The sequence below is a fragment of the Hordeum vulgare genome, chromosome 6H, assembly GCF_904849725.1.
Source record: "Hordeum vulgare subsp. vulgare chromosome 6H, MorexV3_pseudomolecules_assembly, whole genome shotgun sequence".
Classification (NCBI taxonomy): domain Eukaryota; kingdom Viridiplantae; phylum Streptophyta; class Magnoliopsida; order Poales; family Poaceae; genus Hordeum; species Hordeum vulgare.
In genome coordinates, this window is record NC_058523.1 from 398,299,471 (window position 1) to 398,319,964 (window position 20,494).

Genomic DNA, 20,494 nt, shown 5'->3' on the forward strand with positions numbered 1-20,494 from the left:
TGAGGTGTAAAACCCTACTCCTGCTTTTTGTTCTTCTTCTTTGTTGTGTTGCACAGTGTTACAAGCTACAAGGAAGAAGAATAGCTCTTCTGGGGGACTCAATCATTCGTCTCCCTCTCTACAGTAGTTGCATGCCCCTCTTATCTTTTACATGGGCCTCTCTTCCCAAAATATAGGCGGGGGAAGGGCGGCCACAAGGCGGTAATTCAAAGGGGGGCAAGCCTGCAAGCTTTCCTCGCAAAGGTGGTCTTCGTCCTACCAAAGGCGTCGTCCATGACGCGCTCGTGGGCTCGCCGGTGACGTTCGTCCTGGTGACCGGTGGCACATTGGTATCCTTGCACCAATTGGTGAAGCCTCGGAAATCACCTTTCGGGAGGACAGCTGCATGCCATCCTTTTATCACCAAAGCGAAAAGATTCTTCAGTGATGTCTGTAGGCGTCGTCCTTGCCTGCCTTGCTAGAGCTGTGCAACATTCACGTGGAGTGCGGACCATTGGGTGGCCAATATTGAACGGCCCTTCTAAGCAGAGAGCCTTGCGGGGAGCGGTCCCACAAGGGAGACCTCACAAGGCATCTTGCTGCTGACGGACGAGCGCCTGGTGGTTCCCTCTTAGAGAGAGGTCGATCCTTGTGAAGCCGGAGCCTCATGGGGTGTTACCAAGTTCCTCCAGTGGGCTAGATGGTGCACTTGGACTTCTCTGCATGGACTACTGGGTCGACAGTAGATGGGCCATGGTACCATTGGACCGACAAATGTCGTCGCCTTCCGGTTGTCGGTATCCTTCTCGGACATATTGATCCACCAATCCTTGGTGGAACGCTCATCCGTCCAGCAAGAAGTGTCATTGTGCATGAGGTTTAGTCGAGCCTTGAGCATGCCACAAAGCCTCAAGGTGAACCCACACTTGAAGAATAGATGGCTCACTAATTCCTCGGTTTGCCTACAGAGCGGGCATAGCCCACAATTTATCCAGCAGCGCCTCTCGAGTTTGTTCGCAATCCAAATCCGGTTTTGAATTGCAAGCCAAGCAAAAAAAAATGACCTTTGGAGGGGCCCAAGTTTTCCAGACCGCATAGGTCATGGGTGAGCGAGTGGTTCAATGGAACTCAGCTTTGTAAGTGAAGGTGGCGGTGTAGTGGCCACTAGTCGTATGCTTACAAATGATGTCATCATCGGTGTCTTCCTCAAGGCGGATCGCACATGAACGGGCCCATAGAATCACAATTTGTCGAATGTGGTTCATCGCCTAATTTGTGGGGAGCTTGATCTTAGACAACCAAGCGTCACCTTGCATGGCTTATCTAACATTCCATTTCTTTCTAGAGGATGCCTCAAAATGAGCAGTGCCATGTTAATAGGCCTTTATCCATTTGTACAAGGTGAGTACGAGAAAGGTGCGCGAGCCCCATTGTCCAAGATAATGTGTGTGGATGCATAGAAGAGATGTCGGTCTAGCTAGTCGCAAAGGTTTTCTAACCCAACACACCTCTTCGTTGTCTCGTTCCATTTGAACCACAACCATCTAAGTCTCGGGGCCCTTGCAAATTTCGTGAGGTTGATGATGCCCAATCCTCCAAGATCGGTAGGGCGGCACACCAATCACTAATTGACCTGGCACTTTGCACTGGAAGTCTTCTTGGTGACCGGCCATAGAAAAGCCCTTTCGATCTTGTTGAAGTTATTTAGGGTGCTTTCAGGAGGGTTGAGAGCAATGATGTGGTAGATCACTTGTGAAGTCAGCACCAACTTGACGAGTGTGCATTGGCCCGATGAAGTGATATTTTGACCATCCCATGGCACAAGTCTCTTAGCTGCCTTGTCCTCAAGAAACTAAAAATCACTTGTCCATTCCTCGATAGCGGTAGGCCCAAATATTTGATGGAGAAGGAGGCACGCCTTGCTGACAAGCTAGCAAGGATAGCATCGAGATCTATTTTTTCAAAAAAATTGCACTAGCATGTCACGTTACCGAAGTTGTTAAACACCATCGCAAGGTTCTCTATATCTCTCCTAATAGGGGCCATGAAGACCGCCGCGTCGTCGACATAGAGAGAAGTGCACATAATTGCCCTTCGTCCTCTGATCTTGTGAAAGAGGCCATGAGTAGTCGCAAGGTTGAGAATTTGATCAAGCAGATCAATTGCAATGACGAACAAAAGCGGGAAAATGGGATCCCCCGACAGAGACCACACGAGTGCGACACGGGGGAGGGGGGGCACCCTCATTGAGCTTGATTAGTGAGAAGGAAGTATGAAGCAAAGTGGTGATCCACTCGCGGAATCTAGGAGGAAACCCCCTCCTTTGTAGGAGCTCGAGAATGTACTCTCACCTGACCGAGTCAAAGGCTTTTCTAATGTCAAGCTTGAAGAGAAGCGTCGGGGTTTTACTTTTATGAAGCTTGCGGGATCGATAGTCGGTGATCCCCTCCGCCCCCTCTTTCTTGGGCATGAGCAAAATGTTCGCCAAATTCAGCCACGTAAAATTTGCCAAATGGAGGGTATCAAAACAACGGATGACACGCATGAAATCTTCCGTAATGATGGTCCAACACCGCTTGAAGAAGGCATCGGTGAATCCATCCGTACCGGAGGCCTTATCATTGGGCATTTGATTGATCACATCTTTAACCTCTTGCTCGGTAATGTGAGAGTCAAGGTCGGTAAGGTCATGCTCCCCAAAATCAAGCTCATCCCAATTAAAATAAACGGATCTTCGATTCCCTTTTCCCAAAGCTTTCGAGAAGTGTAATAAGTATGGGCAGCGCTCTGCGCCGGCCGAAACTTTCGACCGACCGCATGCAGGCCGCCCGATCTGCCGGCCGCCCGATCTGCCGGCCGCACGGAGGCCGCACCGTCAGATCTGTCATTGCAGCAAAATTCCTCGATGCAACAAATTTCAACCACGATGCAACAAATTTCGATCACGGTTGCAACAAAAATATGGTTGTAGCAAAAAATATGAACGTGATTGTAGTAAAAAAAACGATGCTGATGATGCGTGGTAGCAAAACAAAATGTGGGTTGTAGCAAAAGCAATCCGGTAAACTCGGGTTGCAATTCTGACAAACATGTATGCAATTTTTTTAGTGAACGGTTGCAGTAAAAAAATGATAACGGTTGTAGCAAAAGTAAAAAACACCGGTTGTAACGAAAAATCGAACGAACTGGAATTGCAACGAAACGTATATGCAGTTTTTTTACTTGACAAATGTAGCAAATAAAAAACGCTTGTAGCAAATATGAACGTTGGTTGCACCAAATTTAAACGGGAAAAAGTTGCATGCCTAATCAACTGCGCGACCGACCGTCCGAACGGTTCGGCCGGCGCACCGGTCACAAGCGTTTCCCAATAAGTATTTCCTCCATCTCAAAATAAGTGTCACTGACTTAGTACAAAATTTGTACTAGTTTAGTTATAAATTTACGACACTTATTTTGGGACGGGGAGTAGTTTATAACAAACTAAGAGCTGGCACTGAACAAATAAATAGTTCAGTATGATGATTATATATAATTCCAAACACACACAAGTTGGTTTCCAGCAACTCAAATCCGGTTGGTTTTGCTTTTATACAAAACACTATCAACACATGCGGATCATGAGGCTGGTTGAGTTTGAGAACGAGTTGCCGTTAAACAAATGCCAGTTGATGATTATATATACATCGCTCATGGAAATATCCTCATTCCTCAATACGGACCACCGATCTTACCGTGTAGTATCCTGTGTGATTGGCTGATTGGGAGCCTTCATCTGTCAAGTTAAGAACGGAGTAAAGGGTGAATTGGTGCTTAGGACCTATCCAATGAATCTTGCATTCTAGATCTACTACGGGAAAGCAGATTCTCCTTTATATCCTTGAAAGATTCAAGCTCCTCGAATGCATCAGATGTTCTACGGGACATGAACGAGCTGGTGTTGTCCGCTTCAGTAGATTCCGCCCTTGATGTTAGAGATGAACTGCTAGGATCTCGCAACGGACGTGCAGACCTCAGCAGATGGACAAGATAGCCAACAGCAGCATCTTGTGATTTATGGGAGGACGACCCGGACTGGTCCTCCTTACCACCACTGCTCCTGTAAAGTGCATGCCATGGAAACACATCAATTTTTGATAATCGATAAGATCTACTGCCTCCGTCCCATAATATAAGATGTTATTACAACCAATGTACTCATATATTGGTTGTAATATCATCTTATATTATAAGACGGAGGGAGTGCTAAATAGGGTTAAGAAAAAGCTCTCAACTAGTACTAATATCACATAACATATACATGTAGCGTATACTATTTATTAACTAACTGGATATCCAGGTCATTAACCAGATGGAAATAGCTGGCAAATTTGAAGCAGGACTCAAACATACCCAGGTCTGGAATCAGGTGCATCGACATCATCCACAGCAAAAGGAAGATATGCATCATCAGTATCATCCTGCGTAGAGAATCTGCTTGAACTTCGTGAAATCCCATGTCGTGGGGAACCACTAGAGGAGAAAACACCTGAGAACCTGCCAGATTCCTCCCTACTGTCCTTATTCTGCATATAGGCAAAAAATATAGACTTAGCAAGCATGAAAACTAGTATATTTGTGAGTCAGACGCTTAAACTTGGTTTATAAGGCGCAATGGAAAATGAAGGTAATCCTAAGACTCATGCCCTGCCTGTTAATTGTCAAAGGTGTGAAGAGTGGTGACCTATTTGCCTGCCACTTTTGGCATAAAACTGTGGCCAACATCCAAACATCACACTTGCAATATACAGGTCGTGGAACACGTGGAAAAGGATAAGTAAATGCACACAATATATTAGTATTAGGTTTTTACAAGCTGTGGGGTCAAAGGAAATCGGTTAGGAAAAAAACATATGGGAAATTGTTGTCCAGAAATGGAGTGTGCAGTCTGTCCACACGAGTTATCTTGGATACACTAAATACCGATTTATGAAGCAGACATACTTAAAAAATTCAAGGAGGCAACAAGCGCCTACTGGTATTGTTTGTAGAAGAACGGCTGAGACTCCAGGCATTCTGCTAAATAAATTCAGCCAACAGGAGTCGAACACTGGTAGGGTGGGTTTGCCTCATGCTCCCTCACCAACTTTGACTGAGAGATGCTCAATTACAAAGAAGACGTGCTGATTTGACGCATGCTTCTTTAGCATAACTTTGATCTTAAAGGCAAGTGCAAATGGATCTTTATCATAGCAAATTGGCCTAACAAGGCGAATTCAGAAAGAAGAACTTAAGTGTTTATTTGAACTCATTGAAAAACAAAACAAAGACATAATATAGTAATGCATAAACTAATTTATGAACAGCACCAGGGATACAGAGGGGCTCTATTGGAAAAGGGTGAACTTATGCAAATTTACTCAACATAAGGAGTTTTCTTACTTCACATGGCCTTATAGTACCAAAATGCACCAGAGGTCCTATAAGTATCACCAGTATGTCAAGTTAACCCTAATAGTATCAAAATGCATATTTCTGGAACATCAATGACTCACTTAATTACTTTTGGAAACCAGATATGCCTTTTCATACTATTAGGACTACCTTGACATACTGGTGATGTTTATAGGACCTCTGGTGTATTTTACTTTAACAGTTCCTGCAGTTCAGTTGCTTACCGAGATGGTAAGCACATTAGTCCGGACAGGTTTGATCTACAAAGAACAAGGAGAGGTGCCATTGCCAAAATAAATGGAATAAAATAGCAGCCTTTGAGCAATTCAAGTGAATTTTATGCTCCAATCATGGTGTGTAAGTGGTACAGATTGACAATACGATAATCATTAGTAATCAGACAAAATTCAGTAAAAACAAGGTGTAGTATGCTGCAGCATCTTAGGTTATAAGATTATGATAATCATATCATATACCAAGTGTCGCAGTGATACAAATTCTAGTACTAATAAAACAATATCAGACTAAGTGTTTGAGAAAAAAAAACATGCTAGATTAAATAAGGTATGTATTAGCTCCCAAACAAAAATAGCTGTGCACTAAGGCTCTAACAGGGTGCTCTTCACACTGAAATCATATACCTGTATAAATGAGAACACTAGACTAATGTTTAGGCTCATAATCTTGTACTACTAAATTGGTGAACGGAAGTCCTAACAACATGCCTTTATGGTTGGGTGCATGTGTTCCCGCAGCCTTTTTAGAAAAGAGGACTACTAATTACTAAAATTACTAAGATTCCACCCTACTTGACACAACATCATATCATACGCCTGTACTGTCCTCGGGTATTCATTTCGGCACACGAAAATAACCAGTTAAGCATATGTAAGTGCGAGGAATCACCTTTGGAGCAGCAGGCAGGTTGGCGTAGAGATCGGTCATCCGGATCCCCTCTGCCTTCCGGAATGAGCGGCTGTTCTCCGTCAGTGACTCGTGCGACCGTGCCTCCCCTCGCACGCTCTTGGGTGAAGGTGGAGGTAGCATGAACCCCCTGCTTGGATCGGACATGTTCCGATACTGGACAGGGCCCCTCCCTCCGCCCGCTTGCGGTATACTCATTGGTGCGGTCTCCCCGCTCAGCCGCGACTGCAGGTAGCCACCGCCGAACGTGGGAGGAGAAGGCGTGGGAGACGCGTACAGCGTTGGGGGCGGTGAGAACTTGGCGTGCTGCCCGGGCGACTGCGGCCAGTAGGCAGCAGCAGGCGACGCCCAGCTGTTGGGGCGCCGTGAGGGCAGCGGCAAGGCCGAGCTGGCAGCCTCTGTGAGCGACGACGGGAAGGAGCGCATAGGCTCCGCTGCCGGGCTCCCGACGTAATCGGTGATGAGCATGGCGGAGGAGAGAGATGTGATCTCGAAGTTGTAGGCGGCGAGGGTGGGGAGGTACTGCACGGACACGACGAGGCGGCCGAGCTGGGTCTCGACAGCGGGGAAGCCGCGGGTGCGCATGGCCGCCTCGTCGGCGCGGGAGAAGGGGGCGGCGAAGGAGCCGACGCGGTGGCCCATCTCGTAGTTGTACCCCTGGCCGGACGCGCAGAGCGTGCGGAAGACGCGGTACGCCGGGAGGAGGCGGAGCGTGGCGTAGAGCGACCTGAGCAGCGTGATGCAGCGCTTGTACGCCCTGTTGACGGCCAGCCCTTCCCCCGCCTCGGCGGCCGCCCTCTCCCCCGCCGCCCAGGGCTCGCACGCCACCGTCCACCTCTCCACCACCTCCTCCTCCTCCCCGCCGCCGCTGACGGCCGACGGGGCCAGGTACACGTCCACCACGACCGGCTCCCCGAGGGCCGGCTCCGGGATGTGCTCCGCCGCGGGCGGCGCGTGGAGCGGCAGGTGGAACCACCTGTCCCGCCTCCGCACCGCCGCCGACGCCGACGCCGACGCGACCGGCCGCGGCACGCGCGCGGCGAGGATGGCATGCAGCGCCTTGAGGTGGAACTGCGGGACCATCAGCTCCGCGCCAGACCGGCCGCCGCCGCCGCCAGCACCGCCAGAGTCCGACAGGCTCGCCATTGCGTGTACCAATCTACTCCCCGCAACTCCGCGGCAGTCAAACCCTGTTCCCCGCTGCTACTCTGCTGCATGGCTGGGGCGCGCGAGGCAGTACGGCCGCATAAATCTGCGCTCGCTCGTGTGCAGGGGGCGATCAGGCGATGGGATTGGAGAAGGCGGATCCGCGCACGACCTGGACGGCCTGGGCTTGGCTTGCTCGGGAAGGAGGAGTTCGTTCGGATATGGCGTTCGTCTTGGCGTGCGCGACCGTGGGATTGGGGAATTTGGTTCGTGGTTTTGAATCGCGCTAACGGGTGGTCGCTGTTGGCGTCCGTCACGCTTCAATCAGTTTTTATTAGGTGCGGCGAGGAAGGCACCATCACCACTTCGCCACTTCCAATGATTTGCGTTGCGATGCCGATATATACTCCTAAAAAGAGTCAAAGACCTAACCGGAGCGTTGTCGAAAACTCGAAAATTCTTGTAGTTCTGTCTAATTTTTCGAATTTGGGTGGGTTTTGGGTTGTTTAGGTGTGAATTTTGGACTGGTGATGATAAGAAGATGCGGCTGTTGGCGTCGCTGTGGCGTGCACGTTGGCCGCGTGCACGTTTGGGGCTTGTTTGATGGAGTGGAGAAGAAAGGAAGGAAGCTTTGAAGGGACGGCCATTCAGAATGAATAATAATATTTTCTTCCTTTGATTCCCTCGTTTCGTTTACCTATCAGCCTATACTAGAACTACTACTGTTGTTGCTTTGGCGTGTGAAGGAGCGCGAGACAGACGTGTTCGTCCCTTCCAAAAGGGGGCTTCGTAATTGCTTTCGACTTTTGTACTACATCTACATGTGATGGGATGGGATGGGATGGGATGGGATGGGGTCTTCCAAGTGTTTATTTATTTTTGATAGCAGGGTTATTGCCGGAAATTGCTTTTGGCTCCCGAGCTTCATGAAACCCTTTAAATTTAAAACTCAAATTTCATGAAAATTCATATTTTTACATTTCAAAAAATTCTGAAAAAAAATACAGGGATAAGTGAAGGCGTAACACACATGTGTGTAAATTTTCAGAAAAAAATACATTGAAATGAGGACTGTGCAAAAAAGACAAATCTGAGCTTTTTTTACACATGACACTATTCATCATTTCAGGTCATGAATTTGTCTTTTTTGTGCAGATCGTATTTCCAGATATTTCATCCTAAATTTTTGCACACATACGCATAACATCCTTCTTTACTTCCATATTTTTTTCAGATTTTTTTGAAACCAGAAAGTTTGAATTTTGAATTATTCAAAAAATTCGGCCTCTATAGAGGCCGAGCTCCAAACGTCCGCACTCTGTTATTGCTTCATTCAGTCCTACAGTAATAAGCAAAATAAAGTTTGCATGTTTTCCTTTCATTGTATTTTTCTTTTCTTTAGAATTCGCCTCGTTCAACGTTATGTTTGGATGGACGGAACGTCAATCCCGGTCTCTTTGGATGGACGTGTAACTCGAACTACAATCCCAGATAAACAAGTTTGCTTACATTTGAATTTGATCTCTACTTGTCTTGATAAAACATTTGAATTTGATCTCTGTATTAAAGCAGGCCGACCCAAACGGACAGCGATTTCGTCCGTTTTTTGTCCGTTTGGGTCGGTCGCCCGACCGACGTTCGCCCTGTTTTAGATATGGGTCGGCAGCGCGTCTAATGCGTCGACCCATATATGCCGGCGTGGCCGGATGACCGCCCTATTTTGCATTATTTTCATAGTTTGAATGAAATAACATAGTTTGGACCGAAAATACTATAGTTATTACAAGCTGAATAAAAGTAAAAATGTTTCACGTAGTCTTACAGACGAATGAAAAGAAAATAAATCTATTGGTTGCCGAGATGAGCCCACATATGCTCAATCAAATCATTTTGCAGATGCACGTGAGTTTCTCAATCACACATGTCTTGATGAAATTGAGTGAACTGTTTAAACGTTGCCGCTCCTCCATGCTCAGACACAACATTCTCACCTTGAAACTGAAACCCTTGATCGTACGGACGTTCCGGGCGCTCGTTTTCTACGTCATATTATGCATGATCACACAGGCAGTCATCACCTCCAACAGTTTTTGCGTGCTCCAGGTATTAGCAGGATACCGAACGATGCCCCATCGAGATTGCAAAACATCAAAGGCACGCTCGACATCCTTCCTAGCACCCTCTTGCTCTTGGACAAATCTTTTCCTCTTCTCTCCGACACGGTTGGATATTGTCTTGACAATAGTGGTCCTTTGAGGATAGATATCGTCGCCCAGGTAGTATCCTTTGTTGTAGTTGTGGCCGTTGATAGTAAAGTTCACCGGTGGGTTGTTGCCTTCGGCAAGCCTAGCAAACATCGGCGAGCGCTGAAGCACGTTGATATCATTGTGTGATCTGTCCATGCCAAAGAAAGAGTGCTAGATCCAGAGATCTTCAGACGCAACGGCCTCTAATATGACAGTGCAAGCCTTTGACATGCCCCTTATACTGCCCTTGCCAAGCAGAAGGGCAGTTCTTCCACTCCCAGTGCATGCAGTCTATGCTACCAAGCATCCCTGGGAAGTCCCTGCTGGCATTCATCGCCAACAAACGGGTTGTATCTTCAGCAGTCGGCTCTCTCAAGTACTCAGAGCCAAACACAGAAATAACAGTTTTGCAGAACTTATACATGGACTCTAGGCAAGTAGACTCGCTCATACGGACGTACTCGTCAATAAGATCACCGGGCACTCCGTATGCAAGCATTCGGATGGCGGCAGTGCATTTCTAATCAGAGGAAAAACCTATCTTGCCAATGGCATCCTCTTTGCACTCGAAATAGTCATCATAGCCGACCACCCCCTCTCTAATACGGGTTTGTTGTATCAAAGTAGTCCTTCCAAAGAAGGAAATACCCCTCTCTCGGTTGCGATTCAACGCCGGAAGGTGGCCCGGAATGGAGCCACGGAACAACGGCCGCTGGCTGTTGAGCTGGTGATGGACCAACACGACAGCCAATACCTCATCCTCGTCATCGGGGGACGAATCTCGGAGTTGCAAAGGAAATTGTGAAAAAAGAACTCGTCGTCAGAGTCCATTTTGTACCTTGGAAAATTGTCGAACAGCTTGCGGGCGTCGACGAAGAAGACGGCCGGTGAAGGGAGTCGCGGCGCGCACGCACTAGCTAGCTAGCTGCCCCGCCGGTGTCCGACGAGCGTGCCGGTGAGGATCTGACCGGGCGGCGAGGTGGCTCCCCGGCGGGGCTTTGTGGTGGGGGCGCGGGAGTGGGAAGCAGTTGGCTCCCCGGCGGCAAGACGGCGATGGCGGTGGGCGATGTGGGAGTGGGCGGCGTTGCTGGGCAGATGTGGAGGTGTCGACAGCTGGCAGCGTCGCTGGAAAAATGGGCGACAGCGTCGGCGACAAAGGAGGCGGGCGAGGGTTGGATGTGGGGAGGCCAATGTGCCTCTGACCAGAGGGTCCGGAGGAAGAGAAGGCCAGCATGCACGCGTCCGTCGTATGTCCGCGCGGACGCAAATCCAGCTCAAAAATGGGCCGGGAATGGGTCGCCCGCGAACGAAAACCGGACGCGCGTCCGTTTGGGTCGGTGCGTTGGTCCGCCTTTTGTGTCCGGGCCGGCCCAAACGGACGGCGGTGGACGAAATGGGTCGCCCCATTGGTGTTGCTCTTACGGACTCGGACTAGTACTTGAACCTTAGGCTCAGTCTTACAGTTCCTCCCTGAATTGCTCTTCGTTTATTCTTGGCTTCGCTACTGTGAAAAAGTTTAAAATAAAAATTTACCGTTCCTCAACAAAATGTCGGCATAAAAATATAAGTGAATTTAAAAAAAGATTATAACGTTTCATCAACATGATTTTGACATCAAAGTTCACAGTTTTTTTACATCAAAGTTCTTGCCCTAATCGTAGTTGTCGTCGTTGAACCATTGCATAGATCTCAAATATTTGATATGAAATCTCGTCGCATGACAAGAAACTTTAAGGACAACTCCAATGAGCAACCCCAAATGGACGCTCGTTGTGTCCGGATTCTGTTCGTTTGAATCGGCAGAGCGAACGAAAGTGTCCTTTTGCGGCCGTTCGTGCATCCTCACACCCAACAGCCCGACGCAATTGGCATGCGTCCGGATTTAAAATGAAAATTGAAATCCAAAAAAGGCATCAAAAGTAATTTAAAAGATAATACACAATACATTCAACGTCGAAAAGTCATGTTCGAAATGTTTAACATGCATTAAACTTAAACTTATAATTATTTTAAAAGAAACAAGTCGTCATCGCCATCTTCACTGCATGTCATCATCACTGTCTGTCATCATCACTGTCATGGTGGCCATCCTCGTCTGCGATGAGCTCGACGAAGGGAGGCGGCTGCCACACGTGGGCCTGTGGCGGCTGCACTACAAGGAGCGATGGTGACACGTAGAAACGGAGCGGTGACCATGTATTTGCGCAAACCCACATGGCATACGCACACACCAACTCTGGTGTACACGACATGGCCATTGTCCATGACCAGGATTGGGGTACCATCGCTGGGTTCCACATCGTACGCCTCGTCCATCGCATCCATCTCAGGGATGGCGATGTCCCCGACGGTCGAAATGCTCGGAATTGTTACATGGAAAACAAAAAAAATGCTATAAATTCACCCAGGATCTAACCTAATGGATGCTAGCAATGAGTGGGGAGAGTCTACATACCCTTTGTAAACCAAAAGCCAAAACGTTCTAAGGAACGTGATTGGCGTAGTCGTACTTTCTTCATGATCCAATCTGATACTGCACCGCACAAACGACACCTCCAAGATATGCACACATACAGTTCGGTGACTTCTCCTTCTAGATCCAGCAATGGAGATGGATAAGTAGATGAGATCTAGGCCAGCAAGAGAGTATATGGTGGACCTCCGGGAGGGCTTCGCCAAGCATCTATGAAGGAGGAGGGAGGAGTTGTGGGAGGGGAGGTGCCAAGGGTTGGGATGGGTTGTTCCCCTTGTGCCTCCCCCTCTTTATATAGGCATGGGGGCGGCCAAAGTGGGAGACTTGCCCTCCAAGTCCCCCTTCCTATTTTCGGGGTAGGGTTTCCCCTAGGTGCATGGGCCAAGGGGGGCTGGTGCCCCTGTGGGTCCATGTGGGCCCCATTGTTGGACCCCCTAAACTTTCTAGAATCTCCTGATACAAATACTAGAAAATATCGAACACTTTCTGGAATCCTGGAGCCGCTTTCCTTATATGCAGCTTTATCTCCGGACCATTCTAATGCTCCTCGTGATAACCTGGATCCCATCTGAGACTTCGAACTATATTCGGTATCACCATTATGAATATCTCATTACTACTCTAGCATTACCGAATGTTAATTTTTATCTTTGTATTAGCTTTGCCTTAGAGTAATTATTCGAATGTGCTTCTTCTACATAATTCATTTATTCTAAAGAAATATAAAATCATATATTCAGCCCCCCCCCTCTAGTTGATTTTGGATTCTACACTTTCGCTTCCCTTCATAGAGAAAAGCGTAAATGGTTGAGTGGTATAAAATGACGAGGAAACTCTCATACAAGCAGGTAAAAGAAGTAACATCCTAGCTAGTGGCACAAGTGCTACTAACCCAACACCAACTAAGAAAAAACAGGACATGCCGCACCTAACGTGAAACACGCTAAACTACTGAACATGAGTGGGCATATTTTTAGATGGACCATAGAGACGTATGGAATACGAGATTACACACACATTAGTCACATGTTTCTTGAAGTCGTATGAAAATATTGAAATGATTCAACAAAGTTCCCCACGACCATAGAAAAGAAAAGGGAATTTTGCGTCAAAGCATAGTGTGGGAAGCAGAAGGAGTAGTAAAACCCATACTACTCCCTCCCTTCTGGTATAGAGGGTGTAAGGGCATTCTCCTGCTTAAGTGTTTTGGTGATGATGACAACTCACTATGTTATCTAACCGAGTGTCATGTATGGAGGTATCACTCGTTAAGACAAAAGACAATTAGGCATTCCATCCAAATGGAAAAGATCGAAGACGTGTTTCCTACGTGTTTATTCTCTTTGGTCGTAGGGATCCCATACTATTAAGAGGGAATCCATATTGGAAGTCTATGGGTGAATCAATTCTTCTCTCACACTGTTGCACCCATCATGTTCCATCGCATCATTGAGAGAGAGAGGAACCCCAGTTTTCTATACTGACCGGTTGTACCGGTTATATGGGCGGTTGTAGTACTCACTTGTTGGGCGGTTGTAACGGCCCTGCACCGGTACACAACCGGACACGGTTTTGTTTCACTACGGTTGTTGGGTGGTGGTGGTCCGCTTGTACAATTATACTAATTATAGCCAGTACTACCGGCGTTCCAAGCGATCGTATCACTTGGGACTTAGCCACGCCCAGCAGCCATGGCTGGTGACACCTCTGGGCCAACTTCCTGCTTTGGCCCGGTTGTAGGGCGGTGATTGACTGGTTGTTCCTCTAATTTAGGAACACCGGTTGTACCGGCCCTGCGACCGGTTGCACCACCTTGTGCAAAATTGTTGTAACGGTTAGAAATCTGGGGGCCTATATAAGGGGGTTCTTCTTCTTCCTCCCCCTTATCTCTTACCTCTCTCTCTCCTCCATTGAGGCACTGAAGCTTTCTTGCATGATCTCTCTCCCTAGCCACCCAAACTTGTTGTCCTGCTAGGAATTAAAGGAGGAGACATAGATATACACATCCACCAATGGAAAATTGATTCCCCCAAGTTCTTGTGTGGATTTTGTTACTCTTGGGTGTTTAAGCACCCTAGACGGAAGAGGTCACCTCGGAGCCATTATCCATTGCGGTGAAGCTCCGTGGTTTTGTTGGGAGCCTCCAATTAAGTTGTGGAGAGAGCCCCAACCTTGTTGTAAAGGTCCGGTTGCCACCTTCAAGGGCATCACTGAGTGGAATCACGACACCTCACATTGTGTGAGGGCGTGAGGAGAATACAGTGGCCTTAGTGGCATATTGGGGAGCATTGTGCCTCCACACCGCTCCAACGGAGACGTACTTCCCTTCAAAGGGAAGGAACTTCGGGAACACATCCTCTTCTTCATCGGTTCCACTTGTGGTTATTCCTTACCTTTACTTGTATTTACTTTTTGCTTATTACTGTTGTTGTTAGAACCATATAGGTTTCTCACCTAGTTGCATATCTAGACAACCTATTTGTTGCTAAACCTAATTGTTTAAAGAAAAGCTTAAATTTTGTTAGTTTCCTATTCATCCCCCTCTAGTCAACCATATCGATCCTTTCAATTGGTATCAGAGCCTCGTCTCTTTATTAAGGGTTTTACCACCCAAAGAGTATGGTTGACAACGAGGAACGGGTTGATGAGGTGCCTGAGGGAGCTGCTACAAACTCGGTCACTCGAGAGGAATTGAATGAGGTCATGTCGACATTTAAATCCTCTATGGCTATCGAAGTCAAAAACATGCTTAAGGATTTCCTTGATAATTACAAGGCGTCTACCGACCCATTGTTGGTGGCTAATCCCACATCTTCGGATTCGAGAGGCAATTCTGAAAAGGGAAATGCTAGTAGTGAAAAGGATAAAACGCCTCAAGGAACAAGTGGGGCTAATGCCTTTACCTCTGTTCCTCCTACCTTGGTCTATGGAGGACCGGTTCACCCACCGCATATTATTAATCTAGGTACTCCACCACAGATTGTTAAAAATGATTTTGCTAACTTGGTTTTTTGTATCAAGTCTCATTTGAACCACGGCTCAACACAACTTTGGAGAATCATTGAGCAGGGATACTACCCACATGATCCAAGAAATCTCAATCGAAGAGAAGAGGCGGACAATTAGCTCAACCACTCCGCCTTGTTCATTCTTCAAGGAGTCGTACTTGTTGAAGACCTTCCTCACTAGCGTCCTTCACTCGTGCCAAAGATTGTCCGGAGCACATCATCTCCATGTACAAGGGAAACTCTAGCATTCAGCGGTCCAACTATGAAGTGGTTCTCGATGAGGCCGATGAATTTGCTATGATCGAGGATGAGGACGCTTGTGAGCTATATCGGAGAGTTACAACTCTTATTGTGGCTCTTCAAGATCATGGAAGCAAAGTCGTGGATGACACATGGATTAAGCGCAAGTTTCCCAAGGCCATCATGCCTTTCAACAAGTCCATGTCCTCCGTCCTCCATCAAAGGCCAGACTTTCATTCCTTGTCCTCAAGTGATGTGTTGGATGAGTTTATTGCCATGAATATTTTGAACAAAACCGCTGACAATGCTCTAGCCCGAGTTCAACGGTCAAGAAAGGACTCTCCCAACCTTACCTTGAAGGCCAAGGCCGCTTTAGAGGAAGATGAGGAAGATGAAGAAGAATCTTGTCCTGAAGAAGCCAAGTATGCTTACCATGAGCATATGGCTCTTGCATCAAGGCAGTTTTGGGGCAAGAAAAACTCAAGGCCCAACTTCTCCAAGAACAACTCAAGCGGGTCTAAGGGAAAGAAACCCATGAGAACTTGCTACAATTGTGGTAATGTGAGTCACTTTGTGGCAGATTGTCCCTATGAGCAGAGGGAAGACAATGGTGGCAAGCTCATTCGCAAAAGACAAGACCAAGTCTTTCCCAAACAAGAACAACTTCCCCAAGAAAATGCCCCCTAAGCATTTGGTGGCTCAAGAATAGTACCTCTTCGATGAGGATGATGACGACGAGACAAGTGGTGAAACAATGGGAATGGCCGCAGTGGCCATTGCATCTTCTTCACCAAGCAAGGTGTCTCTCTTCAAGGCCCCCAACGAGAACCGCGTTGCCAAATGTGTGATGGCGAAGGCATCCGACAAGGTAACATCTAAAGCTCAAACTTCTAACATCAAAGCTACCATTTACGCTACCATGGATAGCGGAGATGAAAAGGAAGAGGTAGAGGACGAGGAAAACTCCTACGATATATTCATGAGAAATCTCAAGGGTAAATCTAAGAAGCATGTTGTTGCTCTCTTGGAACAACTCAGTGAGGCGAGTGACATTATGGAATCTCATGAAGATACCATCTCTACCCTACAAGGTCATAGTTGTGACTATGTCGTTGAGATTGCGGATCTTTCCATTGCTCTTGAAAAGGAGCAAGGACTTCGTTTAATTCTTGAGGAGTCATCTAACGATGACCTTGCTAAGTTAAAGAAAGATCTTGATCATGCTCTTGTTCTTACTAGTGTACTTCAATCCGAAAAGAGTGCACTTGGGCTTGATCATGTTAGACTGAAGGAAGAGCTTGCAACACTTGACAAGCCTCATAGGGCCTTGAAAAGTGCTCATGTCTCTTTAAAAGAGTCTCATGCTCAATTCCAAGTAAATCTCACTAAGGAAATAGCCAATTGCTCTCCGTTTGTTTTAATTGATAATGTCCATGCTACTAACCCATGTTGTGCGCATGCACATCTTGTGGAGGAGAACTCCAAATTAAGAGAGCAGCTTGCGAAAGGCCTTGTGACATGCATACAAGATGAAAAGAATCTTAATGACCTTCTAAGCAGTCAAAAGGAAGTGGTTGCAAAAGAACGAGTTGGGTTTGCACCCAAGTCCAAGAAGAAGAACAGGAAGAAGCAGACCAAGCAACATCCCCAGCTTATGGAAACCTTTGTTAAATTTGGGAAGGATACTCATGGGAGGAAAAAGAACCAAGCTAAGGGTGGTAATGTCGTGAAGGGCAATACTCCTCTACCCAACACAGCCGACAACTTTAACCCCTCCTATGTGTTGTGTCATGCGAATGATGGAATTTTTTTTGCCAAGTTTGTTGGCTCTTATGATGAGTACATTGCATGGTCTATTTGGGTTCCTAAGACCCTTGTTACTAAAATAAGAGGACCCATTAAAGAATAGGTACCTAAATCCAAGCATTGGTCTTATGCAGGAGTTTTCTTACGGTGGGGTGTCATGGTTGCTTGATAGTGGAGCAACAAATCATATGGCCGGGAGCAAGGACTTGGTGGTGGACGTTCATCCCCACCCATCCATTTCCACCCAAGTCTCCTTTGGTGATGATGCGACTTCAAAGGTATTGGGTCTCGGCAAGGTGGTAATTTCTCCGGAACTTACCATTGAAAAGGTTATGCTTGTTGATACCCTTGCATACAATTTACTTTCCGTTCATCAACTTGCACTTATGGGCTTTAGTACTTTCTTTGGTATTGACTAAGTGGCCCTTTTGTGGAGCAAGTCTCTTAAAGTAGCCTTTGTTGGGCATGTCGAGAATGGTCTCTGTGTGGTTAACTTTTCGGAGCAACACACACGGACCGCAACTTGCCTAATGGCCAAAGTTGATGCGGGAAGTCTTTGGCATCGTCGGCTAGCCCATGTCAAATGAGATCTTTGCAAAGTCTCCTCAAAGGGGATCACTTTCTATGACTAACAAATGTGAGTTTTTCCACAGATCGGGCTTGTAGTGCATGTATTGAAGGAAAGATTCATGAGACAGCTCACCGCCCCATGACTATCATCTACTCAAAAGGACCTTAGAGCTCCTCCACATGGATCTCTTCGGTCCTCTATCCTATGATAGCCTTCGGGAAGAAAGTATTGCTTGGTGATAGTGGATAATTACTCAAGATATACCTGGGTATACTTTTCTAAGAGAAAGAGTGAGACTCAACAAACCATCATCAACTTTGCTAACGAACCTCAACGCCAACACAATGCAAAGATATTGATGATCAAAAGTGACAATGGCACCGAGTTCAAGAACTACACCCTAAATGAATTTCTGAGTGATGAAGGAATCAGGCATCAATACTCTGCTCCTTACACTCCTCTACAAAATGGTGTGGCGGAAAGGAAGAACATGACGTTGATGGATGTGGCAAGAACCATGATGGCAGAGTTTAAATCTTGTATAACTTTTGGGCTGAAGCCATCAACACCGCATGTCATACGTCTCCATCGTATCTACTTTTCCAAACTCTTTTGCCCTTGTTTTGGACTCTAATTTGCATGATTTGATTGGAACTAACCTGGACTAACGCTGTTTTCAGCAGAATTGCCATGGTGTTGTTTTTGTGCAGAAATGGAAGTTCTCGGAACGTCCTGAAAATTTACGGAGAATATTTCTGGAAAATATGAAAAATACCTGCGCAAAGATCTACCGGAGGGGACGGGCTAGTGGGCCACAAGGCCTGTAGCTGCGGCCTCCCCCCTGGCCGCGGCCACCAAGCTTGTGGGGCCCACGTGGCTCTGCCGCCCCCAATTCCAACACTATTTATTCCCTTTCGTCCCGGAAAAAAAGAGAGAGGAGTTCATCGCATTTTATGATCCAGAGGCGCCGCCACATCCCGTTCTTGCCTTGGAGGGCAGATCTGGAGTCCGTTTTGGGCTCCGGATCAAGTAGATCGTCGCCATAGTCATCATCAACCTTCTTCCCTCTCCAATTCCATGAAGCTCTTCATCGTTCGTGAGTAATCTATTCGTAGGCTCGCTGGGCGGTGATGAGTAGGATGAGATCTATCATGTAATCGAGTTGGTTTTGACGGGGATTGATCCCTAGTATCCACTATGTTCTCACATTGATGTTGCTACTACTTTGCCATGCTTAATGCTTGTCACCAGGGCCCGAGTGCCATGAATTCAGATCTGAAATTATTATGTTGTCACCAATATATGTGTGTTTTAGATCCGATCTTGCAAGTTGTAGTTACCTACTATGTGTTATGATCCGGCAACCCCAGAGTGACAATAACCGAAACCACTCCCGGTGATGACCATAGTTTGAGGAGTTCATGTGTTCACCAAGTGCTAATGCGTTGGTCCGGTTCTTTATTAAAATGAGAACCTTAATATCCCGTAGTATCCATTTGGACCCCGCTGCCATGGGAGGGGTGGACAATAGATGTCATGCAAGTTCTTTTCCCTAAGCACGTATGACTACACACAGAATGCATGCCTACATCACATTGACGAACGGGAGCTAGCACATATGTCTCCGTGCTATAACTATTGCATGATGAATGTCATCCAACAAATCACCGATCCATTGCCTACGAGTTTGTCCCACTTCCATTGTTACTTGCTTTGCTCTGCTGCTGCTGCTGCTGCTGTTACTTGCTTTGCTCTGCTGCTGTTACTACTGTTGCTGCTACTGTTACTTGCTGCTACTGTTACTTGCTTTGTCCTGCTGCTGCTGCCACTACTGTTGCTACTACTGTTACTTGCTAGTGCTGTTACTTGCTACTGCTGCTACTTGCTACTGCTGTCACTACTGCTGTTCCTTGCCACTGCTGTTACTCGTTACACTGCTGATACTTGCTACAATACTTTTCTGGCGCCATTGATACTTCAGTTAGGAATAGTCTGCCTTGTCAACAGATCGTTTCTGGCACCGTTGCTATCATACTACTTTTGCTGCTTATACCTGCTTGCAGATACTAATCTTTCAGGTGTGGTTGAGCCGACAACTCAACTGCTAATACTGGAGAATATCCTTTCACTCCCATCGTGTCGAACCAACAAATTTGGGTTGAATACTCTACCCTCGAAAATTGCCACGATCCCACACGCTGGTGGGCCATTGCAAGACAATTGCTAATTGTTGAGCAATTGGAAGCAACTCTTTTCTGGCGTCATTTCCAGGGACTGCTAGCAGCTCTTTTCTGGCGCCGTTGCTGGGGAGAGGATAGCTATATTCTCTGAGTCACTTGGGATTTATATCTGTTGATCACTATGAAGAATCTGAAAGATCCAAGAACCAAAATCTTGCCCTCAACTACAAGGGGAGGTATGGAACTGCCATCTAGCTCTGCACTTGATTCACCTTCAGTTATGAGTAAGTTTGCGACACCACCTCCTGCTAGAAATATTGATATGTCGCCTGTGCTAGATGATGCTACTGCTATTGATGATGCTTATGATGCTAGTATGCTTGATGATACTATGCCTGATACTGCTAGAGATGCTATGCCTGATACTGCTAGAGATGCTATGCCTGATACTGCTATCCATGATGCTATGCTTGATACTGCTTTGCCTG

General features: G+C 46.8%; 1 protein-coding gene across 1 annotated transcript; it reads right to left on the bottom strand.

Moving 5' to 3' along the window:
• Positions 1-3,470: 3,470 nt before the first annotated feature.
• On the bottom strand, positions 3,471-8,195 carry LOC123402284 (autophagy-related protein 13a). The gene is made up of 3 exons (XM_045096186.1): positions 6,319-8,195; positions 4,372-4,544; positions 3,471-4,078 (listed from the first exon to the last, which is right to left on the bottom strand). The coding sequence occupies exons 1-3, from the start codon at positions 7,480-7,482 to the stop codon at positions 3,793-3,795; spliced, it is 1,623 nt and encodes a 540-aa protein (XP_044952121.1). The 5' UTR covers positions 7,483-8,195; the 3' UTR covers positions 3,471-3,792.
• Between the last annotated feature and the right edge of the window lie 12,299 nt (positions 8,196-20,494).